The following is a 23,543-nucleotide window of genomic DNA, read 5'->3' as shown; positions in this document are numbered from 1 at the left end:
TTTTTTTCATTGTAGTATCACAATGAATTTTTGGTCTAATTTCAGTTGTCACGTTTTTAATAATTGTAACATCACTCATGATTTAACCTTTAAAGACATGATTTGTTATTATGTTGATTTAAGTAACAAATATTTGAACTATGTTTTGTTTGTTTTTATAATGGGGAAAATCTTTACCCATTAACAAAACTTTGTAGATTTACATCCCTCTGTTTATCTTTTCTTAACTAATTTCAACTCAACGCTTTCCTCTGTTGTTCTTACAAATAACAAAAAAAGTGAAAGGTTTTTAGACTATTACAAAAGTCGACTTGGTAAAACCCTCGGATGTGACATTAATTATTTTGGCTTCCTTGCTTTTGCTTCTGTCCGTGTTGAATGTCAATTATCTGTGCTCTCATGTATGTTTGTGTTCTTGTTTGCCTGACATACTTTGTACATATTTTTGTGAAATAAAGCTGTGAAAAAAAACCAACAAAAAAAAAACTGCTGAGCACAAAACAACAGCCAAACAATTCCATATGACTGGATTTATCTATTTATTATTTCATATATACACAGACATATTGCACAGTACAAACACAAAGTCCTGGCTTTAATCAAGCAACAATGAACATAGACCTCATGTACTCTTATGTGAGGGATAAGTGTTTTTTGTGCGTTACTTTTTTGTGCGTTTGTGTGGTTCACGGGAGATAAACATTCTTTATATTTACACACAGAGATAAATATACACTTTACAAGCTCATAAAGCAGTTTCAAGACACTCAAAATCTTCCACCTCTGCATACTGCGGGGTGCATGACACTGGGTGATGGTACACTGTCTTACAGTGTTTATCAAAGCTGATGTTGGCCTGTGGATTTCAGTGGATGCATTCAAATTAGAAAACAGAATACTTAATAATTCATCCAACTAAAACCTGAACAACTCTCAGCTTCAGTGAGCATGTTGGGCCATGTGGTACCGTTTCCTCCTGCATACAAGTCATGGTGAAATTTGACTAGAATTTGTGCATGTATGTGTAAAATTGCAGCCACTAAATTAAAAAAAACTTGCCTGTGAGGTCCTTCTAAGTTTTTTTTTAGATGCAGAGCATAAAAAAGCAGTTGCTGACATCAGAGGTATCCTGAACATAAAATCAACGTTGAGATCGTGACTACACAGACTGTATTAAAACCTTCCACGAAGCATGAATATGCATACTTTGTGTGTGTGCGTGTGTGTGTGTGTGTGTGTGTATGCGAGTGGTCTGCAGGAGGAGCAGTGGTAGTAATGCAGGCACGTCCACATCTCAGAGATTAACTCATGTCCGACGTCCTCGTCAGCATTCAGTCTCTCAGTCTTTATGGGTGGGGGGGGCTTGGAACAGGGAGGGTTGGGGGAGGACGGAGAGGATCCATGATGCTCAGATGTTGAAGCTTTCTCCACAGCCACATGTGCCCTTTATGTTTGGGTTGTTGAAGACAAATTCGCTGGACAGCTTAGACTCCACAAAGTCCATCTCAGTTCCCAGAAGGGTCAGCTGAGCCTTCTTCTCTATGAACACCCTCACACCTGCAAGAGAGTAACAGTAGTCTTTACTCCCACGCTCCAACCTGAGCCACAATGTTCTGGGTTTATACACTGCAAACAGTGAAACAGCCCTGTAAGTGCATTCAGATCAAATGCTTATAAATCATAAACCAATTTAAAATTAGACCCATCTATCTGCACCGAATCAGAAACTTTTGTATTTTGCATTGCAGGGTTTCTTTAAGATGCCAATAAAAACAAGCATATCCATAAAATAATCATTTATGCTCATGCATTATATCATTATTACATAATCTTATATTCCTGTTTATACCGTCACTCAACAAAATGGATATTGATCATTTCATCCATTTGATCTTGCAAAATAGTGCTGTCTTTGACAAACAAAATAAAGATTATAAAAACAACAAAGACAACATCTGGGATGTACAGCAGCTGAGATGATTTGCTATGAAAGAGGCTGCATGCAGTCGATCGGCTGTTGTTGTTCGATGCAGAGCTGCTCTCCGTCTGCTTTTTCTGCCTGGTTAGCACGAGCTAACACAGCAGGGCTAGGCACAAAATGTTTGAACACAAAAAAATCTAAGAATATTTTGTATTTCAAGCTAATTAGTTTCAGCCCCCGGTATGCCTTTTAACTCCAAAAAAATATATTTTGTTATTAAAGCCACTACGTGTGAAGTTTTATCTTTAGCATGCAGTTATACTTTTAATCTTTGTTCTGCACGTCTTCGTAACTCAAATATTCAAAATTTGTTCCAAGAAGGAAAGCATAAAAATAAGACACAGCTTACCATCCTGCAGCACTTCCTCATCCGATTTGCCTTTCTCCATGGCGTAGTCCAGTGTGTAAGTCATGCCATTACAGCCTCGTGTTCTCACTCCGACCTTCAATCCCATCTACAAAGAGCCAGACAGGCATTACCATTCGGGTCATTAAGCCCTTTACCGATCACTACTTTACAGTTTAATCAGTTTGAGTGCCACAATTAAAGGCAGAGAGAAACGCCAGCAGCCATCATACAGGATTGGGTACCAGGCTCAGTACTGTAAGGGTAGCAACTGAATAATGTCAGTACTACTGAGTACAGATTCATGTTAAAGCGAAAGGCATTCCTATAATTTCTCTTTAAAGGATTATTATTATTATTATTATTATTATTATTATTCTTGATATTACACTTGAGTCTTGTAATGCTCAGTTTGATTTTAAATTCAACCATTGTTTTTTCTTTTGTGTTGTAGTTTTGCTTTTTACCATTTTTCCTGTGTTTTATTTTTTTATGTGTAAACACTGTAACATTGGTTTTGATAAGTGATATAAAAATAAACTTTATTATTATTAAATACATCTGTCCCAGTGAGCCAAAACTGTCACTGCGGCACCAGTTACTGAATTGGTTCTGACATGTGGCCTTATTTCTTTTCTATATAATTTTACAAGCAGCCGAGTGCCACTGCTAGACGAGCACAACACATACGCACAAGCAGACAGACTGAGACAGACGATGTGGAGCAGAGCTGCGTTTACGTCTACATGTCTCCCCTTCAGCTTGTTTAAAAATTACATTTTTGTTTTTACAGAGAAGATTAAGTACTGAAAAAAGAAACTGTTGGGTACTGGTACTAAATTTCACATACCTGAAGAACATTAGCCCATCATGATCACAGAGAGGGCTTTTTGATATGGATACAAGTGCAAAGGCACAGTAAGCAAGTGGAGGCATTTAGTTGCACTCTGTTGTACACATGAAAAGTGTCACAAATTGTTGAGTAACAGATAAAAATAAAGAGCTACAGAAAGAAGTTCAAACCCAGCTTGCTTCCTCATCTCCAGACAGCTGGTCAATCACCATGTAACATGGGTTTAAAGGCGGGATTGTTGGTTTTGTAAAGTTACAGAAATGATGAGACACTAAACAACATAACAACCTACTGTCATTACTGAAGATGTGCAGAGGCATTGTCTGTTTGATGAGATTACGTGTCAGTGAATGTTGATTTATCTGTTACTCACACATTCCGGCTTTTCCTGCAACAAAAACCTGATCTTGTTCACAGCTGCTGGAGTCTAAAGGAAAGACAACAGAAGATAAAAATGGTTAATGCTGGATTCTGTTTATTTTTTGCTCAACCAAAATATTGAGCTGGTTTATGTTTCTGTTTTGGTTCCCACTGTGAGAAGTTTCTGTTGCATGGGCAAATACTTCAACAGGTCTGAAATAAGTATCCATCTACAGTATAATGAAAGAACCTGAAACCCCGTTGCTCGTGCTGTAATTGAGTGGGTGTATGTGCAGAAAAGAGGGAACACTTTGTGTGGGGCTCTAACGTGGAGGCTTTTGGCAGAGTCAGGTGAACCATGTTAGCCACATGGAGTTAATCCCTTAAACCCAGCGTGTTCATCTGTATGAGAGAAGCTGCTGATGCCAAATGTACAGTAGATCCTAACTGTGTCACAGCCTGGACTTTTTTCAGGACTATACTGTCAATCAAGTGTAATGTTAATCTCCAAAATTTAACTTGTAAGCAACAGATTGCTGCAGGGATGATGTGTTTTTAATGCAGGCCAGCCTGGAAGTCAGCATCCTCCTTGTTCCCTCAACAAAAAGCCAGTTGGATTTTTCTAGTGGATTTTGGATTATTGCAGAAAATAAGCTATGTGGCAAACAAAAGTTTGATACAAATTACACGACTCCTGTGATTTTTGAAGCTTAAATGCAATCGCCAGAAGAAAATGCTAATGTCACCAACAACCTCTGTAGTCTCATTTAGCCAACTGATAGCAGCCACCTTTTTTAAGCCAAGTAAAAGCATCAAAATTCACAAAAGGTATATTTACTAACGTTCTTTGTGTTGTAGACCAAAATGTTAAAATCCCGTTATCTCTTGTTAACCACAGACCTCGTTTCAGACATCGAACCAAAAACTTTTTCAAAAAGCAATCAACTTTGAAATGAGGGAACTGGAAGTGAAAACGTGCTGACTCATTTCCAGGTTTTAGGACTCACTCCAGGAGCACTCTGTTGTAGAGTATACGGTTAAGAGATGCATAAGTATTTTGCACTGGGTTTTTAATTTTTATATATTTTTTAATCTTAATTCATAAAGGGTAGGATGGCTAAGCACACATTTCTTAGCTTACTGTTATATCAAACTGAATGCATCATTTGGCAGCATTTCGGTTTATCATTATCCTTAGTCCCCGACAGGTAGAGTATATGGTGACGATAATATCACAATTGTTTTTTACCAACTACCTCAATAGTGACATTGCAACAATATTGTAGAGTTGACAATTAGTGCTTTCAATACATAGTCACACAATGAGATTTTTGATAAATAATTATCAGTGATAAGGATTTAATGACTAAGTGGGTAAAATCAAAAAATAGAACAGTCTGTTGAGTTAAGAAAATTACAACACAGAAAAAGACCACACTTACAATATAAATATTCAAAAATAAGAAACATTTAAGGACACATCATCTGCAATTGCCACTGTGTTGAGGGACTTCCCACCACTTAACATTTCCTGTAGCTTACTCCCTTTATCAGCTCAGACCACCATACGCACACATTATCTTGCAGCAGCACCACCATCACACCTTTTATCCCGCCCATAATGACAAACCACGACTCTTCAGCAGTAACACTATTTTATTTGCATTAATACCACACTGATTGGTTTTCCACTAACCACTGATTATTTTCTGTCATGTTTTCCTTTATTAGACAATGACGAGTAAAAAGTGGCAGTGGATTTGGGGAGAGACTGGAGCAATGACATCACATTCAGAGATGGGTGACAGAATCATTATGTTTCTCCACTCTCCCAAAAAAGATTTATTAAAAGATAAAGATTATTATTATTACTACTATAGATTATAGATAGAAGATTTTTATAGTACATAACGTATGTTAAATGCTGTAAATTTGTTTGTTGTATACCTTTACTTGTTTGAGTGATTTCTGCAGCAAATGTTTCTTTACATCTTTTGTACATTAAAGGGGTGATCAACCGCTTTTACACAAAAAGGTTTGTTTGCTATTCAATTGTGAAAACGTGTAATATCCGAGCACAGACTTTTTAAAAAGTGTACAAAACAAACACATCAAAATTATTGATTGTTTTAAGGAATTTTATCTGTCTTTTTTGGTTGTTTATATATTTTTAACTACTAGTTTTGTTGTATTTTGCATGTTCGACATCAATACATCAGTCAATAAATGTTGGGATATTTCGACCACTGCCGCATGACATTTTAACCACTTTTTGGCCGGTCTCTTGTGGGCCGGTACATCAACAAAGAGTATATTCATAAGTCAACAAACCTGCATGTTGCTGTTATTATCTAGTAAACTAATGTCATTCTACGATATGTGCTTTTTCCCAAAAATGTTTAAGAGTGTTTAATTACCGTGTATTACTTGTCATTATTGTCTGTGTTGTGTTTAATTGTTAGTACGCAGCTTACTGTCGCTATTAAAGAAAAGGGCAGACGATGACACATAGCGTTACCAAACAGCTTAGCTTAGCATCGTGCTTGGGAGTAGCATTAAACTCAGCGAAAGACAATTATAATCTTACGACCGACCTCGTGTGCCAGGCAACTACTACATCCTCACAGCCACGATGAAAATTAATGTTACAGAAAATGTCAGTAAAAGTAAAAAAAACTTATTATAACCGCGTGTTAAGGTTCAAGTCACAGACGGTTAGCCAGCTTAGCTAACTTTGGGTCACGTAACGTTACGCTACGTAACGGGCGCTTAGTGTTAACAGCGCACTTTGTGTACAAACACATCCTGAAGGAGCATAAAAATTATTTACGTGTCTTAATAACCACAGTTTGATACTTACAAGTGTCAGTGCGGCTCTTGTGGGCAGAATCTTTCTTTTGCTGACCGCTCGGACGGTCGCTCGCACCATGGAGGCAGACATGTTGCTTCAGTTAAAATCATAACAATGTACTGCGCAAGTGCGTAAAAACATCGGGATCCGCCCCAAAGAAGAAGCCCGTTCAGTGATTGGCTGATATTATGACGGACGGGTGCGAAAGCCAATAGGCGTACGGATAAGACATATAGCACATAAGCTTCTTGTGTAAGCCACTTGTAATGTTACATTTAAATACTCAAACTTTAATGAGTTTAAGCTTTGTGGAATTACTCGTTAGGAAGATGTTAATTTGATTCTCCTGGTCATACGCATTACTTTGGGAAAAAAAATCCTCTATAGGTCCACTTTCCAGCTCATCATTGTTGGTCAAACCACTACTTCCCAGTTCATTAAGGGACAGTTTATGAGAGTAAACAGTATGTGAGAGAAGGGGTGGTGCATGTCAATATTTTTTAAGCACTGGGGAGGGACTTATGTTTTTTTTTAAAATTTTGGCTTAGGGGAAGGGAATACAACTATAAACGGTTGTTCTTGTTTATTTTACAACGGATTTATGAAGAAAACGTGTCTTCAAAACCTGCGGCGGGGTTGCAAGGCATTTCACTATCATCGGGGAGGGAGGAACACTTCCATCGGAATAAAACAACCAAATCTGACCTCAAAATAGCGACATTTTGTCAAAATCACTTTATTCTACATGTCTCATTTAAAATTTAGCCCCAAATTAACCATTTGCACTAACTAAACAGAATGCTTGGCAAAAGTGAAAAAACAAAGCTTTTCTTTCCAAATCAGGGATTTGCTATTTAACTTTTCACTAATAACATTGAAGGTTAGGTTTTTAAATTTAACAAGTAATTTATGGTGGTTACTCAGAGAGGCTCAAGGAAGAGTACTTGAGGGACTATCAAAAATAAAGTGATCAAGTGGACTAACTGTACCATCCCTAATTGTATGATCTAATAATTTATGTAAATGCAAAGTTCCTTTTTCTTACAAAAACTACATAAATAGTACAGTTGTTTATGTTTACTGGTCACTGTATCGACTAAATGAAGCAAACAGAGGGGGGAAAAAAGTTCAAAAAAGTTAATCATCCACCCATAACTTCAGAGTTGTCAGTTATATTATAGGAGTTGCACATTACTAAAGATTCATTTACAGTCAGTTTGATATCAATAAACATTGTTTTTTTCCGCACAAAGTCTTTTTTCAAGGAAATATTCCACACTTGGATGCGATTTCAGTTTAATGAATGCTTTGAGACACAAAATGGATTGCAAGCCAACCTTTTGTGGCATGATCGGGGGCTCCTTAATAACAAACTAAACCTCCCATCTGAGTCCAACAAAAGAAATGCAATAAAGCTGGCATTAAAACAAAGCTACTTTAAAATGAGAAATTTGATTACGATACCATCCACAACACAGTTCTTTTAATAAAATTCAGCCATATTAGGACAACAATAAAGCAAGTCCATCTTCGAAGTTGAATTATAAGCAGGTCTTTGAGACATTAACTAGCAGCAACATAATTTAAGGGCGTGTACCCTCACACAGTGCAGCTACCAATCTGTGGCACCAATACAACAAAATCAAGCCTTTGTGGCAAATAAATACATTTATCTCTCCACTGAAACTAACTGAGATTACCTCTAGTTTAAGAGTAAGTGAACACAGTGTCTGCAGCAGTGTACACCATCAGCTGGACCAGTTAAATGTTGTTTTTTCTTTTTTTAAACTTTACAACTGAGTGTAAGCATGAAACTTTTTGTCAAATGTACCCAACTACAGCATATGTTCTTGAACTACAGTTACAACACCTCTTAGCATGTGTGGAGACACATACATGTATTGTTAGCAGTTTCACTGTCCTTCAGTTCACACTTACAAAGGCAGTTGAGGGGCATTATGTATATCTATTAAACAGGGGTGGATCAACAGTCTCAAAAAATTAAACTATGATCCTGAAAAAATATCTACAGGATGGTTTCTCCAACACAGAGACGCATTAACACACAGACATACTGTAAGTAGAGCTGCTCTCAAGGCTGAGGGAGAGTTGGACTGATGGACGTCAGTGCAGAGAACAAATTAAACAAGAATTAAAACAAAGTCCATAAAAAGTAAGATCCTGGCCATTACGTACACTGCCATTAGAACTCTTTTGAACAACCTATATTAGAATTTTGGGGGATTCAATCTCAAGAAACAATTGGGTATTCATCTTAAAAACCTTGTAATTAAAAGATAAGGAATAACAAAACTAATGAGTAACTTCTTGGTTTAATTTGAAACGACCTTCATCCTGATAATAATAACTGACCTCAAGTCAGTACAATAGCAGACAACACACCATTCGCATGTCCACTTGTTTTATAGCTGTCGTGGTGTTTGTGAACACTTTCCATACTGTGAGGACTGTTGAGCCAATACAGATTTAAAAAGTGTAAGCATTATGTATAAGACAAATATATGGTATGTTGTCTGCAAAAGATGTCTTCTTATGGTGATAAAGATCGAAGCCATCAGCTATTAACTCATGTACCAGACACTCAACAATCTAATTTAAGAGATTTCACACTGAATCTGCAATGAGATTTTCTGAAATGTAATGAGTATAAAAAATAAAAAAAAAAAACTTGACTGGCAGTGTAGTAAACAAAGACATGAGGTGCATGCAGAATGGCTTCTCTTGTTAAAATGAAAGCTTTAAAAAGTTCCTCTGAGGAGGAGAGCTTTAGGGGGAGAGAAAAAAAACACATAAAAAGGCCCTATTTGGCTTCAAGTCGAGGCGTCCTGGCTTTGGCTTTTAACGGGCTCCCATTGGCCCAACAGTTCCATTCAGATTCAATGGTTTCTGGACTTTGGGTTGCTGCCTGCCTGGACAAGAGTGGAACCATGTGGTTTGTGTAGCCGCGGCTGCTGCTCATTCCACTGGGCTCTTCCTGTGACCAGAGCGACCCAAATTTCGGCAGGCTAAACTACCTGAAACAAACCAGAATGCAATTGTAAAAATTAATTCCAAAACATAATTTCAACCTGTACCGTAACACGTAGATGTAATGTAGAATATAGAAACTACCTATGAGGCTAAATGACAAATCAGGGAAGGTTGCCTCATCCTGATGAACTGACTGCTGTATTTACTTTATTTGCAGCTTTATTTGCACAAAACCAGATCAGGTTACAGGTACAATCACTCACAGAAAATGCTCTTGGACTAAATAAAAAAACAACAAAAAACAAGAGGAGCAAAATGCTAAACTTTAGCCCAGATATCAACGAGCATATAAGACACAGTCCAGAGAAAGATGAATCAACCTGCTGCAAACATTCCTTTTCCTCATTCTGTCTCCTCACCAGCCCTAAGACAAGATAGTTGAGTCAAAATAAAAAAAAAACAAAAACTAAATGACACTGCTGATAGTTATTACTGAGACTAATTCTTCTGTGCAGAGAATACATGGCACATTGTAAATTAAATTATAGACAGTTTTAGTTCAAACAGGTAGTTGTGGCTGGGCATATGGTGAAAGATAATTCAAAAATGGTCCTAAAGAAAAAACACTTGCACCCTCAATGGGGAAAAGGGTGTTTTTTTGGGTTTTTTTTACAACAGGTGAGGTGGAATATTTTAAAATAACTTCCTCCATTACAGGACGGAATTTAAAATAAATTAAAAAAAAAACAAAAAAAAAACAATTAAATGTGACATAATTTGGCACTGCCACAATTTAAGATTGATTGCCTAAAGATTTTTAATTGAAGCCAAAAAAAAAAAAAAAAAAAAAGTACAGCAAATTTTCAAACCTGCTTGTGGACTTAAGATCACATTTTGTTGCTTTCTCTTCTTCTCTTCTTGTATCGGTAAACCCTGAAAATTAAGATGAATGGGGCACAGGTGTTGCAGTGTACAGAAATTATGAATGTGATTTAAAAGAATCATTTTAATTGACTGTCACAATATTATACCTGTCTCTCCTTCTCTCTCAAATTCCTCAAGTGGACTGAAGAGGTGGATGAAAAGCCTTCCATCTTCACATTACCTGCCAAATGACGATCGAAATGGAGATAAGAAGTCAGTTGCTTCACTATAATCTTTACTAATAACATCAATGAATAATAACTTCTTTATATTTTCAATGAAACAGAAAGTAAAACAAACTAACAAACCTGTCAGTTCTGCTATGTCGTTACAAGAAATATCTTTTGGTAGGACACAACAATGCAAGTGAAAAAAAATCTAATAAAAGACTGTGTGAACCTGCAGGGTTTCTGTACAGCTGACAGTCCTTCTTGATGTGGGCACTTGACCCACACAGGTAGCAGCAGCGCACCTCCAGTGCATCTCTTTTCCTCCAGTGCTCGCTCTTGTGTCTGACCTGATCCTCTGCTCCGTCCATTTTGTCTCGCAGGTGCTCCGGCCTTTTCTCCGAGTCCCGCCTGTGTTTGGACCTGGGCCAAAATCATCGATAATATTATACAAATATGTAGCTCCACACATTGTGCATGCAGACATTTAAAACCACGACAAATTCACACACGTATTGTGAGTACACCTACTTCTTACGCATGGGGCAGTCTTTCATGAAGTGGCCGATCTTGCCACAGATGCGGCAGCAGCGGTCATTGGGAGCCACTTCTCCTTCAGTGAGGACTTCAGGGTCAAAGAAATACTCCTGAAGACAAATTACAATTTTTAATGCTTAGATAATGCCATCATAACATGCATACGATGTGTTTAGACAGCAAACACTAACCATCAGACTGGGGTACACCGGAGGAAAGACTTTGACTGGTGTGCCAAACACTTTTCTGCCGTTGATGAAAGCCTTCATGATGAAATTAGTCACTGTTTTCATGACAAAAAAGACAAGAGATGTTAGAGAAGACACCGGGGACAAAGGCAATGAGACAATAGAGGATACAAACATAGTCATACTTTTCCTGGACAGACCAGCACCAAGATTATGATTCAGGTCAAACGGATCTGGAATATGAACAGAGACGTTAAAAGCAAAACAAATTGACAATGAAAAATATTTCAAAGCAGCCATGTTCAGTGTAACAATACCTAACATCAACAGTGAGATGAATTTATTGAACTTGATACCCAAAGCGCCACAATATTATTTTCACCAGCTTGTGTTGTTGGATAAATGGTTGCATCTATCTAGTGGGATAGTTCTTTTGCGTCTGTGTTTTATGTTTTCCATCTATTGTACAAGTCTGAACTCTGTTTGTCACAGAAGCTGACCTTCAATGACGATGTATTTGGACGTCCACTGCTTGTTGAAGGTGGTGAGGCGGTTGTGCAGACGGATGCAGACGACATGTTCTCTGAAGTCGAAGTCCTCAGTATAAAAGCGGAGTAGGCCGAGCCACAGCTCCCCCACCGACTCAGTGTTTTTGCCAAACTGTGGCAAGCGGCTGGGCTGCAGGTATAAGGAGGGAAAATTGATGTGTTATTAAGAGGAAGTGTTACATCCATCTAATTACTAACCTGAATATAAAAAAATCAATATACTCACAAGTGCTTTTAAATCATCGAAGAAGTACACGTTCCAGCCATCAACGAGCACCTCCGGCTTCTTCTTTCCATCATAGATCTACAAACAAACCGTTCAGAAGTGTGAAAATTTGCAAGATTTTGGCAAATGCATTCTAGATTTTTCTTTATGGCTCTGAAAAGGCTCACAATCTGGTGGTATTTGCGATGTAAAATATCAAAATAAAACTGGAGTAAACACTTTCAGGAGTGCCACAACAAAGAAATTACGTGAGGTCACTCTTAGTTGTTTTAACATGTTTAAATTAAAAGTGTGTTTGGACCAGAGAGATAAAATACCATTTCTGGGATAGTTTAATACAGAAACATAAAGTATGAAACTTTTTTGTTTTAACAAACATGCCATTCATACCTCTTGCAGCACAGGGATAACTGGAGGGTTTCTCTGCTGGAGAAAGTACAGCACCATGAGAGTGTAAGCGTAAGACGAGAGGCTGCCACGTGAAGCATCCCCAATGTCACACATCTGTAATGGGACAAAAAGAAATATGATGTAATAAAGTAACGCAACATACAGTATAATATATGGTCCTGAGGACATACAAAGACGTGTCTAAAGCACACTAACCTTGGCAAAAACCTTCATGATGTAACAGAGGATTTTAACTCTCCTGTCAATGGCAGCATACGAAGCTAGCAGGTTTGTGTTGTGCAGAGCCTGGGGGAAAAAAGTTTGTTTTAAGGCAATATAAGTTATCAAATACCAAATCTAAGACACAATGAAACAGAGAGGGCCCTACCAGAGTGTTGTAGAGGCTGATGTCTCCCTCCAGGCCAGTGCGAATATGGTAGAACTTCACAATCGGCACTTTAGCTGTGGTGATGGGCAGGATGTTCTTCAGACCTGGTCACAGGGTGCAGATGTGGAAAAACAAGTGAGTGTATTAACCTTTTGTGTTTCAAAAATGACAGAGGGTGTTGTATGCTGCACAGTTTGTGATCTTGGGCTACATAAATAAAGCTGCCTTGACTTATTACTAACCTGAGTGCTTCTTCAGGAGCCTTGCTAGGCTTTCAATGATACTGATGCAGTCAATATCCTGTGGCAAAAAAAAAAAATCATAAACCAAGTTACATTTCATGGATCAGAGATTAAAATGAATCTCAATAACAAGTCACTATTACCGATACTAACAGAAGCCTCATAAATTAATTTAATCCTTCATCATTTACTGAAACACTGAGCACCAACATTTTTTTTCTGTTTCTATCCATCAATAAGTTACACTCACACAGGTTTCTGAGTTAGAGAGTCATGTTGCCAAATTTAAACTGCATACAAAGACAACATCTCAGTATCTTGAAATAAGTTAAAAAGATAACTCACATCTATGGAGTCCTGCCCCTCCAGCACCATGCAGATGTCCAGGTCACTCTGTCTGAAGCCAAAGCCATTTTTGGATGATCCAAACAGTTGTAGTCGAGCTCCTGTCCATAAAAAAAAATACACAATTTGTATATTTAATCACAAATGTGCCCTCTGTTCTAACACCTTAGCAGTTTATGGTCAAGTCAATAAAACATAATAAGGTGCACAGTCATGCTGGTTTAAATCTAAAAAACATAAAAGATGCACAAAAGTGAAGATGTTAGTTAACTTTACCTGCAAACTGTCGTCTGACAAAGGTCTCCAGGTCCTGAAGGATGTGTTCTCTCACACCCACTTCCAGTTCGTCTGGGGCAAAGTCAGCTATAAAGGGAATAGACACATAATCAGATGTTTGTTTTTCATTTAATTAGAAAACTTACAGTTCAACAGCCGCTAAAAAAACTTAAATATCTACAGCTGCACTGGGGATTTTGTGAAAGTCCATCCAAGTGAACATCCTTCATTCTCGATACCTGCTTGATAATATTCTATCAAAACCGTGACTCTGTTTCAATCTAAGTCATGAACAGCTTTGTGTTAAAGATGTTTTTTTGCCATTAAACACATGTCAAACCATTCTCTTTATATCTACTCCACTCTGCTGACTTTGCTTCATAGCAATAATAATAATAATAATAATAATAATAATAATAATGTTAAAAGTAATATTGAAATACTTTCAGGTGCCTCAAAAGCAACTACTGACACCACTGCATTTTCTATAATTTCCTCTGACATTTTTGGAAGATTTGAAGGTTCCATACTTTTTTCTCCATTTAGAAACATTTAGTCTTGTATAGAAAAAAGGGTAACTGAATGAGAAGTGAGGACTGATGTAATGTCCTTGGCTGTGATTGGTTGTTTTATTGATTGACACTTGTTCTACCAGTTATGTGCAGCAAAGGGGATGCCACATGGTGCAGCTCCGTGTTCGCACTTGTGTTGGCAGCCATCAGACAAAAGTAACCTTACATAGTTTAGCTTTGGGATTTCAGTATCTGGATTTTGTTGGTGTGCAGTCCATTGTGCGCCTAAAAGAAAATGCTGTATATTTTTTTCACATTTACTTCAGAACCACACCCACCTACCAACTTGCACACCTTCAATAAATGGCATCAACAAAGAAACTCAAGTAGAAATAACCAAGAGTGTGATTCAAGCCCTCACCTAAGAAACAGTTAGCTTTCCAGTTCTAATCCTTCACCCTGTGGTGATTCAACTTTTCTTATCATCACAGATAGCCTCCTGGAAATATTTATAAGTGGTTTATGTTTATGCTAATATTAGATCTCACAAATGCACCTTCTGATGAGCAGGTGGCATTCGTCAAGTTGAAATGGGCAATTTATATCAAGGCTGCGAAAGTAAGTTAGTCTGCTGAATCTGACTTGGAGCACTTTAAACATTCAGAAAATGTTCTTGTATGAGCTTCATTGTTCATCAAATATGCTTATGCCACAAGTGACATATAAGAATATTTAAATCTAAAAATAAATCTAAAACATTTTTTGTATACAAGAAAATACAAATGTAATCATCTCCAACGCAAACCACCACACAATACTCACTGTAGCACTGCTCACAGACTTTGTTAAGGACACTGAGAAACTCCGGTGTTAACGGCGGCAAAGGATCAAGTTGCACTTTCTTGAAATCTTCAGGACAGTCTTTTTTCAGATGTCCATCACGCTTGCACAAGCTGCACACGACCATGTGTGACTGAGAGAGAATGAAAGATTAACTAAGCTCATTTGCCACAATTATTAATTTAACTTCCAGTCACCTACAAGCCCAAAGAACCCCACACTGATGTTCACCAAAATGTGTCATTTGAGAGGCATTCACAGATACTGTATAAAAGTGAAAACAAACATGAGGAGGCACTTACTTTGCCTCTGGTGAAAGCTTGCTTGGTGAACACATAGGAACGAGTCTTCTGTTGTTGGTTTTTATTTTCATGACTCTCATCCTTAATTGTGTCCTCTACATGTGGAGGTGAGAGACTCACAGGTGCCAACTCCAACTCTTCCTCCTCCTCCTCATCCAATGAACCAGGTGTGTCCAAATCTGGGCCCTCCTCATCAGACAAAAGCTCCTCCCCCGAGATCTCATCGACTGGGAAGATCTCCTCATCCTCTGTGGTGAAGCTGTCCAAGTGTTGTCTGTCATGCGTGTCCACATCAATATCCTCATCCTCCTCGTCCTCAGAGAGACTGCTTTTGCCCAGGTCCACTTTTTCCTTCTCTCGCTCTTCATCTGAGTCACTGAATTCCTCAACTTCCTCTTCTTCCTCAATAATGCAGTCAGAGTCTTCAGGGCCGTTTTCTACAGCTTTAGGTTGACTTGCATGTTGTAACTGAACACTGAGCTGACCGAAATCTGTTAGAAACGCAATGTCTTCATTCAAGGCCTCTGCGTTGGCCCCTTGAGCGGGCCCACGCTGTGCCTTTGTCTTGTGATTAGCTGCTGGCGTGTTCAGTGGAAGTGCAAAGTACTTGTAAGTAGTTTTGAGGCAGTGGAGGATGTATTCGTACATTTGTTGGCTGTTCACTGTGCGGGCCACATTTCTCTTCACAGCAAACGGGTCTGAACACAAAAACAGACATTATTTATAAGTTAAATAATGTAAAAATTATTAATCTCTTTATGCATTCAACATAAATTACATTATATTAATCATTTACAATGACTTACTTACCAGTAAGTCTAGGGTTAAGTACCATTTGACAGCCTATAAACAAAATCCCAAAGTAGCACTTACAAAATCAACAATATTAACATTTCCATTAATGGCTGTGATAGAATTAAAGTCTGGACATGGAAGTACGAAAGTGACATTTCATTTCATTTCCGCTTGTTTATTTCAATCTGGGAACCCAGTCAGGGTTCTTTCAGCTTATGGCAAGTTAGATTTAAGACTTTAAGACTCCTTGAATGCCACTCATACTGAGGTTTAAGTCTAATTTGACAATAACCAAAACTGAAGACGGATAATTTTATAATATAAAAAATATGATGGGGGTTTCTAGTGAAAAAGCTGAAGTATCTACATCAAATGTTGAAAAAAAGACCCAACCACTTTAATAGTGGAACACACAGAACAAAATGATCTTATATTATATCATTATTATAAAAGTATCTATTTGGTTTACCAACAGAAGTGGGAAATATGTGGCTTTCATGGACAGTTTTCTTTACGATCTCTCTGCAGAGATTCCACTGCTTGGATTCCCATTATGACAACTTTAAGAGGAGGAATTTTTTAATTACTTAACAAAAAGCAGATGCTGGCAATTATTAAGAGATCTTATAACGATTCATTTTCTTGATTCATAAAATCCTGCTGTCCATGTCTTAGCATTTTTAAGACTTTCAAAAAAGTAATTTAAGTCATTTTAATACCAATGAAGGCCTTATTTTTAGATTAATGAATTCAATGCATTTTAAGACTTTGTAAGGATCCGTGGGAACCCTGAAGTCAGTATTCAAAAGCAGAAACCTTCAAATTCAGACTACAAAACGAGAAATCTTCTGACCCTCCACAGCGATGCGTTTCTTTGGCCAGTCTTTCATCTCTCTCGAGAGGACAGCAGTGGTCCGTACACTTATCACATAGTCAGCCAAGTTGAACTCCAGCGAGTAGAAGCGAAGCATTTCCACCCAAAGAAGCCCAACTTCCACAGGTGGGTGAGGGCTCTGAAACACCAGTGGAACCTGCAAAGGAACACAGACAGTACATACTTGAAGCTGCAAGTCAGGATAGTGGATTCAGTGACCTCACTATGCATGCTGGACTGTTTGTCAGATAAGTTTTCTTTGAAATATTCTTCTGATTTACCTGACTCACTTTTCTGTTTCCCTGATTCATGATTGAGTCAGCAATCATGGTGAAAGATTGTTGATATGCAATATTTTTTGCAGTAGGAAAAGGTTTTATACCAAATTGAAAAGGTAATATCTCTTTTAGGTGACCTCCCAATGTATTATGAGTGATAAACGTAACAAATATTAAAATTTTAATTTAATTAAATAAATACATTTAACCCTGCTTACTAAGAAATATCACCTATGATATCAGAAATAGTCAGGCCTCTGTATTTTTTTTCTTTTACTATGTTGGAGAAAGCATCTAAAAAGGCACATTCATCATAAGCTATAAAATCAAGTTATTAACTGTCAAAAATAAGAAACCAACACCCTTTACAGACAAAAACAAATACATTGTCGTCTTCATGATTACCTTTCCCTTTATGCCCTCTGCTGGCTGTTCTTTGGAGGAAGGCGTGTAAGCCCAGTGTATATATCCATCATCTGTATGTGTGAGATTGAAGTCTGCCAATCTGCTGAGCGAAAATACCTTAATCTAAAAACAAATCAGATGATGACATTAGTATCAGTTTAAAAAAAAAACTACCAAGGATGCATACTGCAATGAATCCTCTGTATTTTATTTCAGGCTCAAGACAAACAAACACACACCTCTGGATTTAGGTAGGTCGGCAAGAGGGACTCTTTACGCTGCTGTAAGAAGTAGATCGCCATGAGAGCGAAGACATACGGAGGCAGCCCACCTTCCTCTGCACGGTCGATCTCACAGATCTAAGCCAGGAGCAGGAACAACACAAACATTAAATGTGGAGTTTTACAAACTAAAATGTAGGCTGAGCAGCTTTTATTAGTTGATAATGTGAGCAGGGTCTTAAGGTGACACATACCTGAGCCCAGCGTCTGAGGCCCAAAACCAGAGCGAGGAGGAGATGCTCTCGACTGGATAGAGCAGAAAGATAGGAGGTGGTCTGGAATGCGTTTTCATTTCCTGCACTCACTTTGCAGATCAGGCCACTGTTGAGAAAAATAACAGTTTCTGTTTACTGCTTTAATGCACTTGCTCATGTAACCCTAATATCAGCAGTAATCTTTTTCGCTCTCTCTGCATGTCACAAAAAAAACCCCACAACATTCTGCTAGTTTCATAATTTGATTATGGTCATCTTAAATATTTTTAAAAGATCATGACTTCAGAGTTTGTAAAAATAATAGAGTTTGATTCATAAATCTGATGTGCAAATAATCCAGTAACCCAACAACTGTGGGAGACACCAACCTCTTCTTCTCTTTGCAGATGACCACGGGCACCCTGGCATGAAAATCAGCTTCCATATCAACAAAGAGAGCTGAAGACACAACAAGATGGGTTACATTTAAAACAGGGTTCCTGCAGCTTTAGGACAATTAAATGTAATACTTTTAAAGACTTTTTAATGCCACTCAGGATGAAATTTAAGACCACTTCTACAAAACCCAAAACTGGAAGAAAAAAACAAAACATGAAAACAATGAACCAATTTTTTTTTTTTTTTACACAGAGTTAAGGGTTATATCTGATTAGAATTGGGAAACACCGAGCAGTTATTGGTGAGTTTTACTGGTGATCTTGTATTTCTCATGCTGTATGTGGGATTCCACTGTTTTAATTCCCATTATGAAGAGTTTAAGAAAAGGGATTTGGTAAATTATTAAAAAAAAAAAAAAAAAAAGATTTTACCAATAATTTGGAGACTTTACAATTCAATGTCACAAAAAAAAGAACAAAGTCACTTCCCATGTCTTTGCATTTTTAAGACTTTTGAACAGTTGATTTATGACATTTTAATACCAACTGAGGCCTTATTTTTAGATTAATGTATTCAATGCCTTTTAAGACTTTTTAAGGATCTGTGGGAACCCTGTTAAAACTTCCATGACAGTTTAGCACATGACTGACTTTCCTATGGCGGCTTTTTTTAAAACAAGGAAAAGTCTTGTTGTTAAATGAATGAGAGGTGACTCACGGCTCACAGAGAGGCTCTCCTTGACCAACAACAAGACGTCTGGCTGATGCATCTGTGAATACATTCCATTTCAAAGCCTTTATATAACATAAATACAATATAAAAAAGGACATATGAATGCGGTGTTTTTTACAAAACAACTTCGACAAAACAGTCACCTTTAAAGATAACAAATACAACATAATTGCAATGGAAATTTGCCAACCAGAATGTCACAACAGTCCATTTCTCACACTGATGTGAATGAATATCTAAAATAGATATGAATTATATTGAATCTCAAATGTCTTGTCGAACTGGAATAATAAAAGCTGTTTATGTATCTTTTTGTTACTGAGAGTTGTGAGAGTGTTTTCTAAAAATTTAGAAAACCCAATTAAAAACTGTTTTTTAAAAAAAGACAACAACAACATTATTCACACTATCAAACTCACACTGGGCTACTCACGTGAGGTGGATACTGAATGTCAATGTTGACATCAGAATCCTTAAATCCAAACTTAGTGCAAGATGATCCATAGAGCCTGAGCTTGATCTCTGCAAATGAGATAAAGAAAGAGAAAATAATGTTTTGTTTTGTTTTTTTTAAAAAAAAGAATGGATTTCAAAAAGGAAAAGCTGACAGCCTGTTTGCTAAAAAGCAATATCACTATCAGGATGAATTCAGGTCACGTCTCCGTCACCAAACATCCCTAGGTGACTTACCAGGCAGGACGGACAGAAGGAGGTCTTGCATCATGGAGACGACACATTGCCTCGTCTCAACATCCTGGTCATTCAGCCCATGTTCCCGAACAACAGCCTCTAGTGCCGCACTCACTGCACTGATCTGCTCTGGACCAGGGGGCAGAATCTCAGTCAGCATCACCTGCTCTTGCCTTTCCTAAAAACACCGACAAGAAAATACAGGTTAGTTACAGTTGATGCATAGAAAACATAACTACAGTGACAGTATAGTTGCACTATCTCTCTATAAAAGTGTACAGTAATTATTTAAATGGGGATTTGCATTATGAAACCATTTCTCACCCTGGCCCTCTTCTTATGCCGTTTGTCTCTGATATGTCTGTAAGCGTCAGACACAGACTCCAGCAGAACTTCACACAGAGTGCAGGTGTATTGTGCAGCAGGGTTGCTGTGGGACTTCTGAACAGATTTCAAAATGAAGGAAAATACAGACAACAGCTGCAACAATTATACTGTTATGGATGTTCTTGTCTCAGTTACACCTCATTAACGTCAAATACTGTATCACTGAAACAACTCTAATTATAGAAAGAATGCCTTATCAAGGTAAATTACTCTAGAGAGATCTGTCAAAGCAAATTAAGGGTGCAAGTACCGATTATTTTCTTAATCAATTAATCTGCATCTCTCGAGCAAAAATCCATAATTTAAGCTACCACACTAAGAGCCTGTACCTTCTTGAGGCTGTGGATCTCTTCTCTGTTAAGCCGCCTCTCTGCCTGCCGGAGGCTGCGCAGCTCTTTGGCTGAGAGTGTGGACTCTTCAATCACAGGACCCCTGTTCTCTTCAACGTAAGCTTTATTTTTGTTTCTGTTTCTCCGTCTTCTGCCTTCAGAAGGAAGATATATATGTGTTAGAAATGTGTTGAATATATTTTTGTGGAGATAGTTAATCAGTAATGGGTATATGTCAATGGCCATATGTCATATGGCAACCTGCGGTTCTTGGGCCACGTGAGCCCTGTAGGCCCTTTCCTGTGGCTTTGACAAAAATGATATGGATATGACTAACAATTGTTTTTTAAACATTTTAATTTTCAGTTTTCCAATTTAATGGCCTGGCACCTTTTCCTGGAGTTTTTGTTACCCTGCCCAGGTACCTATGCATTCCAAATCCAAAAAACAAAAAGTCTCAGGGGAAAATAGAGAATTGAATGGTGTCTGGATAGATCTGTTTGCTTTCACAGCCAATGCTGTAAAGTTTAAGTACCAAATAATTATAAATAGCCCACTGCAGAGTAGCCATCTTGTGGTAAAACATATCAGTTCAGCTCATTTAGACCAATAAGTAAAATTGATTGGCTAATTTAGACTTAATAGGCCTTGTTAACCTTAATTATAAAGGCTTAAATATGTTTTTATGGTTACAGACATACTCTTTTGATAGTAAAGGTTCCCTACCCTTCCTTAGACAGACTTCATTTTAATTTTATAAGGTATTCATCTTAAAAAAGTTCAACTCTTTTTCCCCCAGAGTCGCAAATCTTCAAATCCTCACCTGATTTATGAGCACCACCATCAGTGTCCTCTCGTCTCCCCTGCTCCCTGTCGTCCCTTGGACTTTCTCCCTGCGTACTCCTCCTCCAGTGTGGCTGCTGCAGGCGTTCTCTCCAGTTATCTTCTCTACTTCCACCACTGCTCTCAGGACCTGAGAACCACCGGAGGTCATCCTTCTGCGAGGGGCTGTGTCCACCTCTGAATCCACCAGGGGAGTAACTCATGGGCCCCAGCCCTCCTTTCTTAGGACTGGCTCTGTAGGGCCCTCCCTGGTTCTTGCCCTGCTGACCTCCCTCTGATCTGTAGTTCTGTCCTCTGCCCTGGTCCTGGATCCTCCAGGCTTCTGCCCTGTCTGCTCCCGCTCCTCTCTCCCAGCCACCTTGCCTAGCCCGGTAAGGCCGTCCTGAGTTTTCCATAGTTCACTTCTGTTAAAACTGCAAGATGAAGAGTACACTTACTATGGGAATAGTAGTCATGTAACCAGAACATCCGAAATATATGAATGTATGAAATATCTATTTTGTTGACAACCTGCCTAACTTTGTGTCTACCTGTATTTTAGTGCATAAGAATATACTGTTGACCCATGACTGTATTTTTTTGAAAATTTCATTTAAGTCCACGTTATGACTATTGTATTTCACCTCTTTTTCTGTCTATTTCTTGTTGCCATTGTTGCATGCATGTCTGCCTGTTATGCTTAGTCTGTATAGTTGCTTCATGCTGCATGCATAACTATTAGTGCTAAAAAGCTATCCATTGTTGAATAATGTTGTGTGAATGGCTTTGATGTGCTAAAACACTATATGCTGTTGCTGTGCTATTCTTTTGCACTGTTCTGCTGTTTTTTGTTACTTTGCATGGCTTGTGTGCTGTGTACTGTCTTGGGAGATCCTGTTTGTTGTAGCTGTTGCTGTCTTTATGGTGTCCTGATAATGTTGTTATGTGAACTTCCCAATTTTACAGGTTTCATAACATCTTTCCAAAGGACTACAATTGAAAATTAGCCTGATGGCTAACACTGGCACATTTACAGAAATTTTAATTAATATGTGTAGTCCTCATACATAAAATAAATGAAATTGAAATATTCATCTATTCGTTCGTCTAACGTTTTATTTTGGAAGATGCCCTTCCTTTAGCGAAGCAGTATGCCATTTTACTTGCTTTTCTATTTCTTTGTGCAGAAACGTTCACTGGCAGTAACTTCTGTCACAGCTCATCGTGTACTTCAGACCAATCTGTTGCACAATATTGCAGCTAAATAAATCACAGCTACATTGTGAAGTTAAAACCAACAGAAGTCTGGCGGCAAATTGTGTCATTTTCGTCTTGTATAACATTGCTGTCTGACATGTGCAACTTCCAGTTAACCGTTAACAGACTTTTATCGGCTGTGAACGTTGACAGTTTTAAAACCGAAAGTCTGAATCCGGTGGAAAACTAACGATAAGATTGATACTTCTCGTGTTACCAAACATACCACCAACTAATATAACATCACCGTGAGGTTAACTGGGGCAACTGTGCATACACAAATGTAACATTAGCCAACGACTCAAGTTACCTGGCTAACGTTAGCTGACTTTAAGAGCTTGTTATTGCTTGGTGTTAGCGTTAGCTAGCTAACTAGCTTATGTAGTCTGATTTGTCTTTAACGTTACTACGTCCACTTCTTCGAGTTGACTGCGTTTAACTTCACGCACGTAGCTAACACACCTTTTAAAAAAATAGCCTAAGTCACCCAATTTCATGTTAGCTAACTTGCCACATATAGCCCAAACAGCTTACATTACTGGTAGCTATTCATATTTAGCTTACTAGCTAGGACACATAACAGCTAGCTACCCAGCTAGCAACAGCTAGCGCTACTGTTTATTTCATAGATTTTACCCAACGGTTCAACCTGCAGCTGCAGCATAGCGGCCAGCAGTCGACTGTCAACGATAATTATCCACAGAGGATATTACAGTCATTAAAATACCTTTAGTACGGGTGCAGAGGGCATTCTTGAAGCCTTGCTCGGGTCTGACTTGGCATGATCGCTGGTCTTGCGCTGGAGTTTGAAAGATGACGTACAGCCTGTCTGT

At 38.1% G+C, this 23,543-nt stretch overlaps 2 protein-coding genes across 2 annotated transcripts; both read right to left on the bottom strand.

The window, feature by feature from the left end:
• Window positions 1–522: 522 nt before the first annotated feature.
• isca1 (iron-sulfur cluster assembly 1) lies at window positions 523–6,481 on the bottom strand. Its single transcript, XM_042488257.1, has 4 exons — window positions 6,401–6,481; window positions 3,554–3,607; window positions 2,331–2,436; window positions 523–1,557 (listed from the first exon to the last, which is right to left on the bottom strand). Exons 1-4 carry the CDS (start codon window positions 6,479–6,481, stop codon window positions 1,409–1,411), a joined length of 390 nt encoding a protein of 129 aa, XP_042344191.1. The 3' UTR covers window positions 523–1,408.
• Window positions 6,482–7,670: 1,189 nt separating this feature from the next.
• Window positions 7,671–23,509, bottom strand: tut7 (terminal uridylyl transferase 7). Its single transcript, XM_042487877.1, has 29 exons — window positions 23,438–23,509; window positions 21,455–21,887; window positions 20,632–20,786; window positions 20,240–20,356; window positions 19,916–20,093; window positions 19,659–19,747; window positions 19,211–19,262; window positions 18,484–18,553; window positions 18,095–18,221; window positions 17,859–17,978; window positions 17,620–17,742; window positions 16,916–17,093; window positions 15,268–15,965; window positions 14,948–15,098; window positions 13,614–13,700; window positions 13,338–13,438; window positions 12,993–13,050; window positions 12,751–12,854; window positions 12,579–12,668; window positions 12,363–12,476; window positions 11,973–12,050; window positions 11,699–11,876; window positions 11,384–11,431; window positions 11,202–11,293; window positions 11,005–11,120; window positions 10,706–10,896; window positions 10,414–10,487; window positions 10,252–10,315; window positions 7,671–9,426 (listed from the first exon to the last, which is right to left on the bottom strand). Exons 2-29 carry the CDS (start codon window positions 21,867–21,869, stop codon window positions 9,368–9,370), a joined length of 3,927 nt encoding a protein of 1,308 aa, XP_042343811.1. The 5' UTR covers window positions 21,870–21,887; window positions 23,438–23,509; the 3' UTR covers window positions 7,671–9,367.
• Window positions 23,510–23,543: the final 34 nt, after the last annotated feature.

Source organism: Plectropomus leopardus, chromosome 6, assembly GCF_008729295.1.
Source record: "Plectropomus leopardus isolate mb chromosome 6, YSFRI_Pleo_2.0, whole genome shotgun sequence".
In the NCBI taxonomy this organism is placed as follows: Eukaryota; Metazoa; Chordata; class Actinopteri; order Perciformes; family Serranidae; genus Plectropomus; species Plectropomus leopardus.
The sequence above is the reverse complement of the archived record's forward strand: the minus strand, read 5'-3'. Positions and strand labels throughout refer to the sequence as shown.

Coding starts and splice junctions, on each gene's coding strand:
- isca1 (XM_042488257.1), bottom strand. CDS start 6,481: ATGTCTGCCTCCATGGTGCGAGCGACCGTCCGAGCGGTCAGCAAAAGA. Junction 3,608..6,400: donor CAAGAGCCGCACTGACACTT/GTAAGTATCAAA, acceptor TCTTTCCTTTAG/ACTCCAGCAGCTGTGAACAA. Junction 1,558..2,330: donor TGAGGAAGTGCTGCAGGATG/GTAAGCTGTGTC, acceptor ACTCTCTTGCAG/GTGTGAGGGTGTTCATAGAG.
- tut7 (XM_042487877.1), bottom strand. CDS start 21,869: ATGGAAAACTCAGGACGGCCTTACCGGGCTAGGCAAGGTGGCTGGGAG. Junction 18,222..18,483: donor ATCTGCAAAGAGAAGAAGAG/GTTGGTGTCTCC, acceptor TTTTCTCAACAG/TGGCCTGATCTGCAAAGTGA. Junction 11,121..11,201: donor CGGTGTACCCCAGTCTGATG/GTTAGTGTTTGC, acceptor ATTTGTCTTCAG/GAGTATTTCTTTGACCCTGA.